Source organism: Muscardinus avellanarius (genome assembly GCF_963383645.1).
Source record: "Muscardinus avellanarius genome assembly, chromosome: 3".
In the NCBI taxonomy this organism is placed as follows: domain Eukaryota; kingdom Metazoa; phylum Chordata; class Mammalia; order Rodentia; family Gliridae; genus Muscardinus; species Muscardinus avellanarius.
Genome location: NC_137788.1, coordinates 54136294 through 54155062, shown reverse-complemented (window position 1 = coordinate 54155062; position 18769 = coordinate 54136294). Strand labels below are relative to the sequence as shown.

The 18769-nt window shown below is 35.1% G+C and overlaps 1 protein-coding gene across 9 annotated transcripts in view; it reads left to right on the top strand.

The window, feature by feature from the left end:
- The window catches only part of DOCK7 (dedicator of cytokinesis 7), a gene marked incomplete at both ends in the record, with an annotated part of 202642 nt that overhangs the window by 133884 nt on the left and 49989 nt on the right, over positions 1-18769 (top strand). For 4 of the 9 annotated variants that reach the window (XM_080692022.1, XM_080692021.1, XM_080692020.1 and 1 more), the window contains 8 exons: positions 2767-2859; positions 3994-4083; positions 5067-5162; positions 7519-7659; positions 7753-7866; positions 9682-9852; positions 11263-11402; positions 16676-16845. In XM_080692022.1, coding sequence (XP_080548148.1) covers positions 2767-2859; positions 3994-4083; positions 5067-5162; positions 7519-7659; positions 7753-7866; positions 9682-9852; positions 11263-11402; positions 16676-16845 — 1015 coding nt within the window. Of the gene's footprint in view, positions 1-2766; positions 2860-3993; positions 4084-4460; positions 4497-5066; positions 5163-7518; positions 7660-7752; positions 7867-9681; positions 9853-11262; positions 11403-16675; positions 16846-18769 lie in introns of all 9 variants that reach the window. The other 5 variants (XM_080692026.1, XM_080692025.1, XM_080692023.1 and 2 more) reach the window with 3 other exon arrangements.

The window sequence follows — 18769 nt, the reverse complement described above, 5'->3', positions numbered from 1 at the left end:
TTTATTTTTCTTAAAAAAATCTATTGATTATATAATTTTACTAGTATTTAGATATTATCTAATTTACTTTACTACAAAGTATCTTTTTAACACAAAAAACTATATTTTCAAGTGTATGCAAAAAGCCGGGCGTGGTGGCGCACACTTGTAATCCCCGCGCTTGGGAGGCCGAGACAGGAGGATCACGCAGGTTCAAAGCCAGCCTCAGCTGCTTAGTGAGGCTCAGCAACTTAGTGAGACCCTGTTTTCAAATAAAGTATAAAATAGGTCTGGGAGTATAGCCCGGAGGTAGAAAAGCCCCTGTTCCACCCCCAGTGGACATAATAATTTAAAAATACAGAAAGTCAGAAAGTTTCTAAATACCCCATTAAGGTTTCTCTTCAGATCCTATGAATCTTTCACCTTTTACTACAAAGTATCTTAAAATACATATGGAAGATTTGTGTGTGTGTGGCACTGGGGATTGAACTCAGGGCAGTCTACCTCCAAACTACATCCCTAGCCCCATTTTTTATTTTATTTGAAACAGAGCCTCACTAAATTGCAGAGGGCCTCCTGAGTAGCTGAAGCTGGCTGCAAACCTGCTATCCTCCAGCCTCAGCCTCCCAAGTACTGGCATTACAAGCCTGTGCCACTGAGTTATAACATGCCCTGCTATATGGAAACTTTTTGTAAAAACTATTTTTGAGAGTTTACTTTATTTAAAGCATTACATTTAGTAATTTACTTTCATGAATTAACCTGATCCTTACAATAGGAGACTCTCATTATTCCTGTTTAATAAATATAGAACTGAATAAGAGATTATATATTTTATTTATTTGCAATTAGTAAGCAGGAAAGCTGGAACTTGAATATTCATTTCTATTTTAGATACTCAGTGTCTAAAATGAAAAGAGATGGGTGATTATTATGCCATTATTTCAACTTCCCTGTATTTTTGTAAAAAAAAAAAAAAAAAAGCGGGAAAAGCAAAGGAAATATTCACCCATTGAAACCAAAGCCCTAAATGGATGCAATACTTCTTTATTTTCTTGTTCCTCGTCTTTTGAAATTCTTGAAGTATTTAAAAAATACTCTTATCTGGGCCTCACACAAGCAACGCTGATATACTTGTTTTGAAGTGCAGTCTTGCACATGTGTTGTTGTTGCTATTGTTAAGCTTCACAGGGGGCACTACATCTAGACAGAATTGATTACCCCTGTTACAATTTTTTATTTTTTATTTATTTATTTATTTTTTTTGGTGGTACTGGGGTTCCTGGAAGCCCTTCTACCTCTGGGCTACACTCCCAGACCTATTTTTACATTTTAATTTGGAAACAGGGTCTCCTAAGCCAGCACGCGCGGCTGGCTTCGAACCTGCGCGATCCTCCTGTCTCTGCCTCCCAAGCGCGGGGATTACAAGCGTGTGCCACCACGCCCGGCCCCTGTTACAATTTTTTGTTTTATTTTATCTAGCCTTCCTTTGGTGCTTTTTGGTGTGGCTCCGTACTCAGGCCCAATTATTTTAGTTGGCTTATGTTGGGTAGTCCTTATTATTTTTATCCTTAAAATCCTCCAAAAATTCTTTATAACTTGCTCCATTTCAAATTAGCAGGTTCTCATGTCCTTAACTCACTTTACTGAATCTGGATTTTGGGCAAAAGGGCTCTGAATCTGAATTTTATAAAGCTTCTTGCGATTCTGATGATTTATCAAGTTTAGAAAATAGAAATAGCCTCTTTAATATAAAGACAGACAATTCACTCTGGTTGTATTCATTAGTAGCATATTAATGAAACAGTTTATTTATTTATTTATTTATTTGTTTGTTTGTTTGTTTATTTATTTATTTATAGTGGTACTAGGAATGGAACCCAGAGGCTTTCTACCTCTGGGCTACACTCCCAGACCTATTTTATATTTTATTTGGAAACAGGGTCTCACTGAGTTGCTGAGAGCCTCACTAAGGAGCTGAGGCTGGCTTTGAACATGTGCGATCCTCCTGTCTCAGCCTCCCAAGCGCTGGGATTACAAGCGTACACCACCACACCTGGCATTAATAAAACTTTAAGTTAATGAAAGTAATGATGAAGACATAATTTCATAGATGATCCCAATATAATGTTTTTGCTTATAATATTTATATAAAATAGTAGCCCACTGTATTTATCTACAATCAGTTCAATAAAAATCAACACAATTCCAAACTGTTACCAGGAAGGAAAAATAATTAGGCATCTTCTTTTTCTTCATAATATTTGACTTAATTTTTCCTAGTCCCTAAAAGAAAGTGAAAGAAGAGGCGAGATCAAGTAGAATTGTAGACTCACTGCACCATAGTTTTCAGCTAGTGAAAAATGTAATTAAATGAAAGCCTTTTACCAAAGAATGGAATTTTTTTTTTCCTTTTTTGTCTTTTAAACTTCAGTTCAATTCAGAGGAAATTATCGGCTGCTAACTTTTACTGTCTTTAATGAGCTTTTGGGAGGGTAATGCTTAATGGGAACTTTATTTGATACATCAGAGTGATTCCTTTACGTAAAGAGAAATTACCTTTACATTTTATACTTAATGTTTTTGTTATTTTATAAAAATTATGTTATATAATAAGATAGTTTGGATGAATTAATACTCTATAGATGCCTAAAAATTTTGGTTGCTTTAACAGTACTAATTAAAAACATGTTTGCATTAAAAAGTCTGGATTTCTTTAAGAATAATTTATAGCATGCAACATGTAATATTTCTTTCCTTTCCAACTGCTTTCTATTATATGCTTAGGGTTTAGATCGCTCCAATTCCTGGGTTAACACTGGTGGTCCAAAAGCTGCCCCATGGGGATCCAACCCCAGTCCAAGTGCAGAGTCAACACAGGTGGTGTTTACATTGGAGGTTTCTGTATTGGCTGCTGATGTTTCCCTTTAGAACATTACTTTTTAGTACATACTATGATTTCGGTGGCTTGCTTTTCTTAATCATTAAAAAGTGTGTATTTTTGTTTACTTAGCACATTTTCCAACTACTATGCATGAACCACCAATTGCACCAGTAATGCTCTCCTTTCCTGTCTCCTCTTCCCCTTCTTCCTTATACACCCTATCAGTTTCTCAGTGCCTGCCGCTTATGCAATTGATGGCTTTTATAGCAATTTCTACTTTAGGGGCTGCACATATTTTACAGGAGTTTTACATGTTTTTATGTGGAAAAATGCAACAGCTTTCCATCTGCTTTTGTTAAACGTGTAACTAGTGTGTTGTTTTGAATTAGACCTCACTATCTTGTCATTTTTTTCATAGTCACTTAATAGAAAGACTAGTAGTAGTTAAAATTAAATGTGAACAGTGTATGATTCCCATGCTATAAGATCAAATTCCAGAAGCAAGAATCCATTTTAATTTGTACTGTGTTGCAAAGTATGAAATTTGTTGTAATTGAGTTGAATTAAGTTTTGCTTACTTCAGACTAGTTGCCTGATAGCTAATACCTGCATGATACCCTAAAATATACTTCTCACCTGTGTATTGGCTCTGGAGAAAATTTTCTTGTTCTTAAAGAAAAATATGGTGATATTTAATATTCTGAATGATTTATAATTGATACAGCATATGATGAACTTGAACAGTGTTTTTGGTAATAGTGAAAAAAGAAAACATTCTATACTTTTTTATTGAATACAAAATCCTTAGTTTCTTTTTTGGTCAGAGACCAGTTGAGAAGTATGTTTTTACTTTTTATGTATTTTTACTACATATGTGCATGTGTGTAAACCACTTAGATAAAAGTTTCATTCTTTGCAGCACCTTAAATATTACAATCACTAAAATATGCATCTTTTTAAAGGACAAAATAGGTGGAAACCACTTTCATACTTCTAATACATTGTGATTAAAGCAGCTTAAAATAGTGTAAATGAGATAAGCAGTAAGATAGATGGTTAATCCTTGAGTGGCAAAGTCATCCACTGCGATGTTGATGTTCTCTGGTCATTCATTCATCTTCACTCCATAGGCTATGGATCGAAGTTGTAATCGTATGTCTTCGCACACAGAGACGTCAAGTTTCTTACAAACATTAACGGGACGCTTACCAACTAAAAAGGTAGATTCATATGAAGACAATTTATACAGGGGGAAAATAATCCCAGCCATTATGTAGATGTAGATTTATTTTCATAACCAATATGAGATACTAAAATAAATGTATTATGTTTAAAATTATATTTTGCAAAAAAATGTATTATGTTTAAAATTATATTTTGCAAAAAAAAAAAAAAGGCATTGCTTGTCTGATGCCTTTTTGGGCTTACCTCTCCAGTATAGGCATTTTTACACTAAGCTAATGTTTTTATCTTGGGGATTGACTGTTTTTAGAGTTTAGTGAATTCAAATTTGATCATCAAATTTTAGTACCAAAAAATGTATCAAATCTTAATTCTATTTCTGTAACTGCTTCTGTTTTGTGTTTTAAATCTCCAGGGAAAGGAAGATGAGTTAGAAAAATTATCACTCTTAGTAAGATATGTCAATTTGCTTCCCTTATGCACAATTTTGTTAGTCCTTTTTCATATTAATATACACTACTTTGCAAATGCTTTGTATGCATATCCATTATAAGGCAGGAATTTTCTGTGATTTTTTAAAAAAATTTAAATACTTGAAAATTAATGGCTTTTAGCAAAGTTTAAATTTAAAGGTATTTCCTAAATTGTACAAGCAAAGTTCATGAGTGTATTTGTGTATGTTAAAATACATATTTAAGACACAAACGAGATCTTATTTTTAACTGTGTTTTGGTCTAGTTTCTGTTTGCAGTACAATTTAGGAGGCTATATCCTACCTGTCCTTTTAAAATTACATTTTACTCCAAGATAACATGTAATTTTTTCAGCTGTTCAACATGCCACCGTCTTACATGCATAAATAGCCGTTTCGTTAATGGGTGTCTTCACTGCATCATTGAGTGGTTCACATGCCTTATTTTGCTTATTTTCATTATATCTTCATTTGTATTTGCACTGTTATTTGGTTTATATGATCAGCAAATTAGACTTTGATAATAACTTTGGATTTACTTCTGGATAGCTTTTTCATGAGGAGCTGGCTTTGCAGTGGGTTGTTTGCAGTGGCAGCGTGCGGGAATCAGCTTTGCAACAAGCCTGGTTCTTTTTTGAGTTAATGGTGAGCAAACTAAATATATTCTTTAATATTTTCTTCCCATGAACAATTGTGTTAGTTCATTTTTTTATTTTAGAAATATTTTCTATTATACATTTATGGTCTTTCATGCCCTCCAAGACAAAATTACATGTATTACATTTCTAAATAATAATTGTGCCGTGACATTCAGTACAACTTAGGTGAAATTGTAGAGTGAGGTTTATTTTAACTATGTATTTTTCAAAGGTAGGTGCAGAAGCTAGCTTTTTTTTTTAAGGATGGATATATTCTTTCTCAGTATGAACATGCATGTATATAAAGCAAAGCTATAGATTTTATACCAAAGGTAAAAAGAGCTTAGTGGGTAAAGTAATACCATATTATGGTTAGAAAGCTCTTAGTGAAATGCCAGGAAAAAAAAAAGCACTATTTAACTCAATAAATGAAACTAAAAAGAAAACTAATGAACTAATATTTTAGTAAATGAACACATTTATAGTATATAAAATGTGTGTACACAGCCGGCTGTGGTAATGTAATCCCCACATTTGGGAGGCTGAGACGGGAGGATTGTGCAGGTTCAAAGCCAGCCTCAGCTACTTAGTGAGGCTCTCAGCAACTTAGTGAGACCCTGTTTCCAAATAAAATATAAAATGGGTCTGGGAGTATAGCCCAGAGATAGAAAGCCTCTGGGTTCCACCCCTAGTACCACCCCCCCCCAAAAAAAAATGTGTGTATACATATACATACATAATTGAACAACAAATAATTATAATATGCTATCTTATTACCAAGACACAGAAAGGTTAACTTGCCTAAGTTATGGTAGCAGAACTATGATTTAAACCCAGGCATTCTGGCACTGGGAATCTTCCTCTTCCTCTTTCTCTTTAGACCTAGAAGGCTGAAATCAATGAAACCTTTTCTTCTGAAACATAAAGTTTGGGCCATGCGTGGTGGCACATGCTTTTAATCCCAGCATTCGAAGGCAGCCTCAGCTACTTAGCAAGGCCCTTCGCAACTCAGTCAGACCATGTTTCAGAAAATAAAAAGACTGAAAAATAGGGCAGGGGGTATAGCTCGGAGGTACAATGCCCCTGGGTTCCATCCCTAATACCGCAAAAAAATAAAAAAAAAAGAAGTATGTAAAAAATAAATAAGAAGCAAAACAACAACAAAAGGAAAAAAGAAAGGAGAGAGTGAAGGGTTGGGGGGTAGATGAAGGAAGTAAAGTCGGGATCACATAAGTGAAAGTACTGATATATGACTTATAGAAAAAGTAAATCAGGTACCATATATAAGTGACAGAAAATTCATATTCTCTTAGAAGATAAATACCAAATTTGTAATTCATATCTTTATTCATAAGATAAAAAATTTTTCATTTTTTAAAAGTCTTACATGTATGTTTGGATTTCTTAAATATAAGTCAAAAGAATGAAAGTTAAAACTCGGTTGTGCTATATACTAACTATAGAATTTTTTTTTTTTCCCCCCTGTGGTACTGGGGTTCCTGGAAGCCCTTCTACTTCCGGGCTACACTCCCAGACCTATTTTTATTTTTGGAAACAGGGTGTCTTAAGCCAGCACGGCTGGCTTCGAACCTGCACGATTCTCCTGTCTCCGCCTCCCAAGCGCGGGGATTACAATCGTGCACCACCACGCCCGGCTCTAACTATAGAATTTTAACTTCAATTTTCTTGAATTTAAACTTGAAGTTTCTTTATTACTATTCCACAGTGCTATAATAAAGAATCTAACAGCATTTTCTGAACTTAACTTGTTCTCTTCATTATTTTGCATTCCTATTATATATTATTTTATAATAGATGCTGTAGATGCAACAAAAGACAGATTTTCTAACTTTTTAAGGCTTATCATTGGGAATTTGAAATGGCAAAATCAATGAATCTTAGAACAAAATTAATTAAAGATTATTTTCTTATAGGAAGAAATTTTTCTGTAACTTTTCTATTGATAGCTAGAATAGTTATATGAAAGGGATAAAGTGATTGTTTTGCATTGTTTGATATTTCTTTGTCACATACAAAATATAATAGAGAAAGCTTTTTAAAAGTATTTGAAAAGCTAAAAAATATTTCAACCACCTATTAAATTACATCGTGTATTAGTTAAATTTGATGATACATGCCTATAATTCCAGTACTTCAGAGGCTGAGACAGGAGGTTTACATGTTTGAAGCTAGCCTCATCAACTTAGCTAACCCTCAGCAACTTAGTGAGACCCTATTTCAAAATAAAAAATTTAAAAAGGGCTGGGGGTGTAGCTAAGATGTAGAATGCCCCTGCTTCAATCTCTAGTACTAAAACCAAAACAAAGCAAAAACCATGGCTAATGGCTTATGTCCTTTTTCAGGTAAAGAGTATGGTGCACCATTTATTCTTTAATGATAAACTTGATGCTCCAAGGAAAAGTCGTTTCCCAGAACGCTTCATGGATGACATTGCTGCTCTTGTCAGCACAATTGCTAGTGATATCGTTTCACGGTTTCAGAAGGTAATGATAACTCTTTTTTCACTTTTCTCTCTTTTAAGCTGAGATCACAGTAGCATGCTTTTATTTGATTTGGCTTTGTATTCTGTTTCCTAGGATGCAGAAATGGTGGAGAGACTCAATACAAGCCTTGCATTCTTTCTCAATGATCTATTGTCTATAATGGACAGAGGATTTGTCTTTAGCCTTATAAAGTCCTGCTATAAACAGGTAATACATAATTAGTAGTAATTAGCCATCATATGACTTAAATACTGTCTTAACTCTTTCCAAGGTTGAAGCTTCAAGAGCACAACTATGTACTAATGTTAAAAAAGTAGCACAATATGTTATTACTACTAATATATTGGTATTACTAAGGCAAAAGTAAATTACTTTTTGTCTTATCAGGGCACAAGGATTATGATAAGCTGATATCAGTATAGTTGGCTTCTCCTTGATTGTAGTAGTCCACTCAATGACTCTTTAATTCCTATCCTGGAGCAGTTAAATAGATCAGTAGTAATGTAAAGCAGTCTCAAGATATCATGCAAGTGCAACATTTATACTCAGTGAACAGCTAGCTGAACATTTTGTATCTTGAGAAATTTTTTAAAGTAGCTGCCTCTGGATCACAGGTTAATGAGGCCTCCACAACTTAGTGAGACTCTGTTTCACAATAAAGAATTTAAAAATAGGGCTAGGGGTGTAGCTCAGAGGTAGAATGCCCCTGGGCTCAATCCCCAGTACTGCAAAAAAAAAAAAAAAAAAAAAAGTAGCTGCCTCTGTTTACCTTCTAATATAACTCTAGACAGTGGAGTTTAGACATGGACAGATGTTTACTGAAGTCTGAATTGTCATTCATTTTCTAGTCTTTGCTAAACTAAAAGCACTTTGGACCTTTTCCATAAACAGGGAAGCCTGCCTTTTGGATAACATTAGTTATTGGTTCTGATTGGCCACTTGTTTACTAAGCATATTATCATTCCAGATTTACCAGAAAGGAGTTTAAAAATATACAGGTCTCTGGGTCCTATCCCAGAATTACAGAATATCTTTAATCCTATTTGGGTCATGAGGATAAAGTGGGGCACAGTGCTTATGAAACACTTTCTAGCTGGTCCACAAATTTGTTTTCTGAACTGTGGGTCAAGAATTCTATTTTGGCATAATATTTAAAATTCTAGAACATCGGTTCTGTTGTATGCCTTTATTATTTGTTTCTCTTAATAGAGCTAACTATGCATGAACACTGAGCCATTTGCAGATATTTGTGAAGTATTATGTTTTAGTTTTATTTTTTTCCTCAATTATATACACTATTATTACCAAAACTTACTGTCTTATTCTTGAACTATTGACTCCTTACACTTGCCAAACATTGAGCTTGACTCTAGGGATATTAAAGCTTGTAAGCCATTTTATAATATGTCTGCTCAAGTTTCTTATGATATATCTGGGAAAATGAATAGACAATTATAAATACAGGTATAAAACACACACACAAAAGAATTTCTGTAGGCATGGTACACATACCTGTATTCCCAGTACTTGGGAGGCTGAAACAGGAGAATCTTGGGTTTGAGGTCAGCCTCACCAACTTAACAAGTCCCTCAGAAACACAGACCCCATTTCAAAAGAAAAATTAAAATAGGGCTGGAGGTATAGCTTGGAGGTAGAATTCCCTGAGTTCAATAGCCAGTACCACATATACACATACACCACCAACACTAATGCTGTCTTAAGAAGTAATATGAAGTTATTTTGATAGTCTACTTTTCCTTCAAAATATACATTTTTTGAAAAATGGAAATATTAGTGCTATATTGGAAATTTAAGATGAACTTATACAGTAAATCTCATAGTTATAATTTTTTAAATTTAGCAGTAACTCTGGGGAAAAAGCCAGTATTGTTATTTAAGTAATAAAACACCAAACTGCCCACTGAGTACTGTCCTTTAATTATCTTATATGTCATTCTGATATTACTACTAGAAAAGTAACACATTCAGTTGGTGTTCTCTTGTTTACGCAATGTCTACAAGGTGTCTTCAAAGCTTTATTCACTACCAAATCCAAGTGTTTTGGTGTCCTTGAGGTTGGATTTTCTGCGAATCATCTGCAGCCATGAGCACTATGTTACATTAAACTTACCCTGCAGCTTACTTACTCCACCTGCATCTCCATCACCTTCTGTTTCTTCTGCAACATCTCAGGTATGCTACATGTATGAATGAACATGCAAATTGTTACAGTCTACATTTTAAAAAAGGATTTTAAGCAATGGAAAAAATACTTATCGAGTAAGAACGGAACGACTGACTCCGTTCCAAGTGCTTTTCAAGTATTAGTTTATTTCATCCTTGGAACAACTCTAGGAGGTAAATTCTGTTATCGATGAAAAAATAGAAGCACAGAAGGGTCACTGAGTCAAAAATGGCAGGCTTTAAACCAGTGTTTTATTTAAGGCCCATGTTAAGACTACCATATTCTTCATAGGGTTACGCATATCTGAGTAAATTCACCTAAAATAAACTCACTTGTTTAGATGTTTTCACAAATTGAATTCTCTTGAAGTAGACACTGAGAGGTTTGGGGTCAACTAGGGATCAATACCTCTGAAAGGAAAGGGGATGAAGTATAATTGAGTAGAGAAAGAAGTCAATCTTTCATGCATTCCTGTGAATCCCTGACTAACTCTTGTATCCAGAAATCTCAAAGGAAACTAGATGAACATTTATAGTTTACAATAAATGAATGAATGAAACTGGTCTTTTCCTTTCTGTCATTGTCTTCTGCAAAAGACATGGTTACACAGAGGGAAATTGGTCATTGATACTGCTTCTAAAACTTTCCATGAAACACATTTGTTTGCACTTCCTATTGATCATTTCTTTCAGCCAGGGAATTCTCATGGAAGTTCTTCTGTTTTCTTGTCTACTTTCTCATCTAACTGACTGCATAATTTTCAAATTTTAAGAGATGAGAGAGACATGGCTTTTGTGGGGGCCACCAGAAAGAATTACATATACTTATAGGAGATGATTTCTCCATAAAGAAATGTGAAATTTAATATTGTATAAAATTTCCACAAGTGATCTTGAATATGGACTATATCTTGTGGGAATGCTATTTTGCAGTAGTAAAATTATAGGAAACTCAGTGAGTAGACCACAAAAATAATAATTCCAGAAAAAATATGCTTTCTGAAAAATAACTTTACTGGTATATGGAGTTTCTCTAGAAACAATAGCCTTCACTCTGAATATTTCTCTTATATTTTGGGTTGAATACATATAACATTTGTATTTAGTTGCCTATTTACCGCTAGAATATGATACTGAAATGTTCAGTGGCTAAGAAAATTAAGGAGAAAACAAATAGAAAAGCCTCAATATGAGAAAAGGGAAATTAAATTAATTTCAATTACAAAATAATTGTATTAATAAAAATTTTACTATAGTTTCCTGTACTAAAATAAAAGTAAGGGCAGTTATTTTCTCTAATGCTAATAATAGTAATAGAAAATAAATTGCCCTAGGTAAGGTTTACCTCACTTTTGATAACTGTAGGGTGCTTTGTTGTATAGCTCTTAAAGAGTTTTTTTCTACCACACATCCCACCAGAGTTCTGGATTTTCTACAAATGTACAAGATCAGAAGATTGCAAATATGTTTGAATTGTCTGTGCCTTTCCGCCAGCAGCACTACCTGGCAGGCCTTGTGCTAACAGAGCTGGCTGTTATTTTAGATCCTGATGCTGAAGGGTGAGTAGCCCAGTTCTTCCTTGTAGAATACCAATGTGATATTTGGACAATAGGACAGACATATCCTACTTATCCTGTCTAGGCATCAAAAGAATACTGTTTCCTATTCTTTGACTAGTCCTCTCTTCACCAAGCTCCATACGCATGTTCCTTTGTACTTCATCAGTTTTAGGGAAGACTTTCTCATATTTTATTTCTGAATTTTATATTTATTTTAAAATTGGTAGCATACCATGTTTTATTTGGTAGCATTCTTTTTCTTGTTAGTAGTATGTAGAATAAATTATGTATATGAGTAGTAATAAATTATGGACTCTTACACTTACTGAAATACAACAGACGTTTTTCAGTAAAGGAAAATACACCAGTTTTCTGTGTCATTCCTTGTGAGGAAAATTTATCGCTTGCCATTCGGTATAGCATTCTATTTCATAATTACCCTATAAATATACCAAGGTTTTAAAATTTTTCCAATGTTTTATAGGTTTTTAGTTAGAAAAAAAAAGGGCTATTGTATGATGATTTGAGATTATTGAAATAGTTTGATGAGAGCCGGGGATTTAGTACAGTGGCAGAGTAGTTGCCTAGCATGTGTGAGGCTCTGGAGTAGATCCCTAGCAGAAGGGAAAGGGAGGAGAGGGGAAAGCTTGATGCTTGTGGTCTTGTATCCATTATGAACAATGTCCATTTTAGTAATTACTTTGAAAATCTTTGGAAATACCTAGGTGTGGTAGCACATACTTAGAATCCCAGAACTTGGGAGGCTGAGACAAGAGGGCCAAACTCAGCTACCTACTTAGGCCCTTCACAATGTAGTGAGATCCTGTTTTTTTAGATAGAATGTCCCTATCCCTAGTACTGCAAAAAGAAAGAAGAAAAGAGAAGAGAAGGAAGATAAAGAAGATGAAGAAGAGGAGGAGGAAGAGGAGGAGGAGATGGAAGGGAGGGAGGGAGGGAAATTTTTATGGAGCCTGGTACAGTGGCCCACACCTATAGTTCCAACTGTTCACAAGACCAGAAGGATTGTGAGTTTGAGGCCAGCTTGGATAACATAACAAGATTTTGTCTTTTTTTTTTTTTTAAGTCTCTATTACCATAATTCATTTGGTTAAATTTTATCTTTCAGTACTGGAGATTGAACTCAGGGCCTTGCACATGCTAGGCAAGCATTCTACCAGTAAGCCACATCTGCAGCCTTTCTTAAGTTTTATTTTGGATCTCATGAGTTGCCTAGGCTGGCCTTGAACTTTCCATCCTCCTGTCTCAGCCTCTTGAGTTAAAAATATAGTTAAAAATCTGGTTAAATTTTTTTCAAAGTTTCTGATAATATGATCATTATAAGCTTATAATGCAATCTAACCATATAAAAATCTCCAGATAACAAAGAGATAACCTTAAACAGATTTTACAAGGATTCTCTGATATATTTGGGGGAATGAAAGAAGAGGTTGGTAAAAATTCTTAGTGATATATCAGGTTAATACTCAGTAAAGTTTAAAAGACCCAATCTTCTTCTTCAAGTGAAAAACACTTATTTTTATAATGGCAACCTCCTACATTTGAAATATATTTTAATGTAGACTTCACACTATATTCTGTAGAACTGTAGAGTTGGTGGGATGCAAATAGACTTTGGAGTATGAAGATGGCACTCTTTTTCTTTCTTTCTTGTGCTACTGGGGATGGAACCCAGGGGCATTCTGCCTCCAAGCTACATCCTTAACCCTATTTTTTATTCTTTTTTTTTTTTTTTTTGTGGTACTGGGGTTCCTGGAAGCCCTTCTACCTCCGGGCTACACTCCCAGACCTATTTTTACATTTTATATTTGGAAACAGGATCTCCTAAGCCAGCGCATGCGGCTGGCTTCGAACCTGTGCGATCCTCCTGTCTCTGCCTCCCAAACACAGGGATTACAAGCGTGCGCCACCACGCCCGGCTATTTTTTATTCTTTATTTGGAGATAGGGTCTCACTGAGTTGCAAAGGACCTCACTAAGTAGCTGAGGCTGGCCAAGAACCACAATCCTCCTGTCTTAGCATCCCTGATGCTAGAATTACAAGCATGTGCCACCACACCCAGGCTGAGAGGGCACTCTTAAACGAGTGAAATTCTGGGTATCCCACCCCTGATTACTTTCATATTTTACATTTTACAAATGAATGTGATATCATTTGAAAAAACTAAAGGGTCTATTATTTGTTAAAAAAACAACAACTATATTTCCAGTAACTCCAGTAACTGCTGGATTTTCTATAAATCACTTATCTGAAATTTGCTTGTTTATTAATGTATGTCCTTTCATAAGAATGAGAACTCAAGAGCAAATCCTTATCTTTCGATATTGACAATGTTCCTAGCACTTTAGAATTATATCTATTACAAAGTTGACATGTAGTGACTATATCTTAATTCAAAGGACAAGTGATTGTGAGATATGTCTTATCTCTAAATTTTATATTCTTGATATTCTTGAAAGTTTAGAGATGATATGCAGCATATATTGTCTTATATCCTTGAGGAATATTTGTCCTTTTATACCATCTACTTGCTAAGTAATAAAAAATAATTCCTGAAGTGACAATAGTATATTCTATAATTGACAAAACATTTGCTCTTTAGAAACTTTCATTATAGTTAGAAAATTAAGACTATGAAACAGTAGAGTATGAGTACAATTTTAGCAGATTTATATTTTATACTATTTGTAACATTGAAGAATATTTGTGGCTTTCTCTCTTGCTTACGTGAACTCTTTTAAGAACAAGGACAATGTCTTAAACATCTAGAATAGGATATATCAGATCTTGCATAAATATACACCTACTAGTTAAATGTGATTCAGTAATATAAACATTGGAAGCCAGGAGTGGTGGTGCATACTTGTAATCCAAGTGCTTGGAAGGCTGAGACCAGAGGGTTGCAGGTTTACCGCCAGCCTCAGCAACTTAGTGAGACCATGTTTTATTTTTTTAATTTAATTTAATTTAATTTAATTATTTTATTTTATTTTATTTTATTTTTGGTACTGGTGTTCCTGGAAGCCCTTCTACCTCCGAGCTACACTCCCAGACCTGTTTTTTTATATTTTTTAGTTGGAAACAGGGTCTCTTAAGCCAGCGAGGCTGGCTCCGAACCAGCGCAATCCTCCTGTCTCTGCCTCCCAAGAGCGGGGATTACAAGCGTGCGCCACCACACCCGGCGAGACCATGTTTTAAAATAAAAAATAAGCCAGGCATGGTGGCGCACACTTGTAATCCCAGCATTCGGGAGGCTGAGACCTGGAGGATCGCGGTTCGTGGACAGCCTCAGCTACTTAGTGAGGCCCTCTGCAACTCAGTGAGACCTGGTTTCAAAATAAATAATAAAATATAGGGCAGGGGGTGTAGCTTGGAGGTCAAATGCCCCTGGGTTCCATCCCCAGACCCGCAAAAATAAATAAATTAATTAATTAATAAAATAAAAAATAAAATAGGGCTGGAGGTATAGCCTGGAGGTAGAATACCCATGAGTTCAATCCTTATTACACAATGTACCAATATTACACACACACACACACACACACACACACACACACACACTCACTGATGGGGGAGGTGGAAGGAAAGGGAGGGAGAAAGAAAGTCTTTATAAAAACAAGATGGGAGTTACGTAGGTTGAAGTATGGGTCTGCTGGCTGCTGAGGGATAAGGAATATTTATCCAGGTTTGAGAATAATTAATGATAATATAAGATGTGAAAAAGGATAGCATAAAAAGCAGATGGCCAGAATTTGAACCTTGGGCTTAGGATGATAGAGAATATGAAGAAGAGTAGGAACTTTCAGAAAAAATAACAAAAAGAAGAAATAAAAGACAACACAATGTCAAGTAGAGAACTCTGAGTGAGAACTGAGATATGTATGTTAGGTGGGGTTCTTGACAGGGTTTAAAAGTATACTTTCTAAAAGAAATGTCCAGGTAGCTTTCAAATATAGAAATATAGTTATGTAAAATGCCGATATGATCAAAAGTTTTGGAGTAAGACAGCCTGTTATCAAATCATAGCACCTAAAATAGAGATGAATTTTCAATGGGAAAGGCTTCTTTGAGGAAAAGAAAGGGAAGATTTTAATGAGGGGAAGCACTGAAGCTGTTGAAGATGGAATTTATTGGCCATATGGAGAAATTGCTTTCTGAAAGGAGGTATAACTTTTGCTAAGACAAAAAGGGAAGGTGATTTGGTAGGTATAATGATGGACCTGTGTTTAAAGGTCTGGCCATAGCAAATTCAGAATGGCCTTTCTTTTGTAAGAGACAGGTAGAAGTTGGAGGCAAGGACTTCTACTGAGATTGAAAAAAGAGAAAATGAGATCTGAAACTGCTGCTGAGTTCAACATTAAAGGCCAGTTGAAATTGGAGTGGATGAAATTTCTTTTGGAGGGGGTAGTACTGGGGACTGAATCCAGGGACATTCTTACCTCCAAGCTCACTCCCAGCCCTATTTTTTATTATTTATTTTGAAACAAGGGTCTCACTAAGTTGCAGAGGGCCTCACCAAGTAACTGAGGCTGTCTGAGAACTTGTGATCCTCCTGACTCAGCCTCCCAAGTACTGGGATTACAAGCATGTGCCACAACACCCAGTTTAGAGTGGACAAGTATTTTTAATTAAGATGGTTAGAATAGTCAAAGTGCCTTCTATCTAAGAGGGACAAAAATATGTTAAGATAAGAGTGACCTCTGCTAGGGTGGTAGCTCAGTAGAAACCAAGGGCATTGGGAGTGTAGAAAATTATAAGGGCATAAATGAGGTTTATAAGCAAGGAAGTTCAGTTTAAATAGAGATTTCAAAGAGACCCCGGCCTGTGGACTACATAATCCATTAGGTAGAGAATTTCTCTTTTAGAAAAAGGAAGCAATTTATTTTTGTTAGATGTCAAAAGATCTGATTTCATGAAATAATATTTAAATCTTATTTAAAATTTACTTTTAAAAGTTACTATAAGCGCTCATAATTTCTTTAATATTCCAATGCACTTATAAGGTATTACTGTCAAAATGTTTAATTTTAATCCTGAGAAAATCTATGTAGCAATTCCTTTTCCTCAGTCCTACTTTGGTACATTTGTTTATACTTCATACATTTTTATTTTTTAAAAGAAATACATGCAAATAAATGGCAAAATTAAGAAATTGAACAAAATTGATTCGGTACCATGACCTGTTTGTTTTAACGATGTTAACTAATCTCTGTGACCTTACTACTTCTCCTTCTTCATCTCTTCTTTTTAAATAGACTGTTTGGATTGCATAAGAAAGTCATCAATATGGTACACAATTTACTATCCAGTCACGACTCTGACCCACGGTACTCTGACCCTCAGATAAAGGCTCGGGTGGCCATGTTGTATCTACCTCTGATTGGTATTATCATGGAAACTGTACCTCAGCTGTATGATTTTACAGGTACTTTGTATACTTACAACAAGTTTTAAAGCTTAATGTCTAGAAGTGTTTTTAAAAACTCAAAGATCTTGAGCCGGGCGTGGTGGCGCACGCTTGTAATCCCTGCACTTGGGAGGCGGAGACAAGGAGGATCATGCAGGTTCGAAGCCAGTAACGTTGCCTTAAGAGACCCTGTTTCCAAAAATAAAAAAGTATAAAATAGGTCTGGGAGTGTAGCCTGGAGGTAGAAGGGCTTCCAGGAACTCCAGTACCACCCAAAAAATTAATTAATTAAATTAATGAATTAAATTAATTAAAATAAAAACTGAAAGATCTTATTTTAGAAAAACAAATGCAAGGAAATGTACATAGATATTGCTGAAAAACTTGACTGTGTGAGGGAATTCAGTATAACATTCCTGTGATTTGTAGGATGAATTTAAAAATAATGGTTTTATAGCAATTCATACCTACCTTTTAGGAAAAAGGTTTGTTAGTGTGAATGTGTACTGTACATCTTTAAAAAACAAGGAAATTAGATGTCTACTAATCTCAGTGTCAACTTTATTCACATGTGTATAAAACTGAAATTAATATTCACCTGAATATCAAAAATTATCCTTATTGCTAACACTGCATTAGTAAGTTGAAGTTTTGTTGCTTCTTAAAAACTAGAACTTACGCCGGGTGTGGTGGTGCACGCTTGTAATCCCCGCACCTGGGAGCCAGAGACAGAAGGATCACGCAGGTTCAAAGCCAGCCTCTCTGGCTTAACAGACCCTGTTTCCAAATTAAAAAAAATATCAAATAGGTCTGGGAGTGTAGCCCGGAGGTAGAAGGGTTTCCAGGAACCCTAGTCACACACACACACACACACACACACACACACACACACACACACACACAAACTAGAACTTACAAATTTTTATTCCTCTTGCTTCAAATATTTAGAATTAACTTAAATTACACTACTTAAATGAAGAATTTAGGTTGCAGTTTAGGTTTTCTTTAGAGAAGATGAAGGAATTTAAATTAGCAATAAGTCTGATACAGTACCTCCAATTCAATGAAACCAAAAGGATTTTCTAAGTACTGTGTGTGTGTGTGTGTGTGTGTGTGTGTGTGTTAAATGGTATGTTCTTTAGAAACTATAAATTACTGTAGAAAATTTTTTTTTTTTTTTTTTTGGTGGTACTGGGGTTCCTGGAAGCCCTTCTACCTCCGGGATACACTCCCACGGGCTACACTCCCAGACCTATTTTTTAACATTTTTATGTGGAAACAGAGTCTCTTAAACCAGCGAGGCTGGCCCCGAACCAGCGCGATCCTCCTGTCTCTGCCTCCCAAGCGCGGGGATTACAAGCGTGCGCCACCACGCCCGGCTGTAGAAAATATTTTAAAAACTAAATCTAATGATAAGTGTTACAGTTGACCATTGAACAAAATGAGTTTAAACTGCATGGGTCCACTTATGGGAGAACAATTTTAGAGATTTTCAACTATTTGGAAAAAAAACAGACAAACCAGGTAGCCTTAAAATTTCAAAAAAGTAAGAAAAAGTCACATATGCATGAATGAATAAAACATATGTAGATAGTCTATTTTATCATTTGCTGTCATAAGATAAACACAAATCCATTATGGAAGTTATAATTTATCAAAACGTACAGAAATACAAACTTCACATTTGAGAGAAGTATAAACAAATACAAAAGATGCAGTATTAAGGCACGTAAAATTAACTAATACATATGGCACTACAGTTGTAATTTGGAAGCCACTTCCTGTTACTATTGCAGGGAGCTCAAGTGTTCTATTTGCTCAAACACCATGTGATACTAATTATCTCTGCGCGAACAGTTCCTTTGGCCAGTAAATAACATATCACAGTAAAAAATGATCTTTCATGGTGTATAATACAGATAACATACAAAATATGTTAACT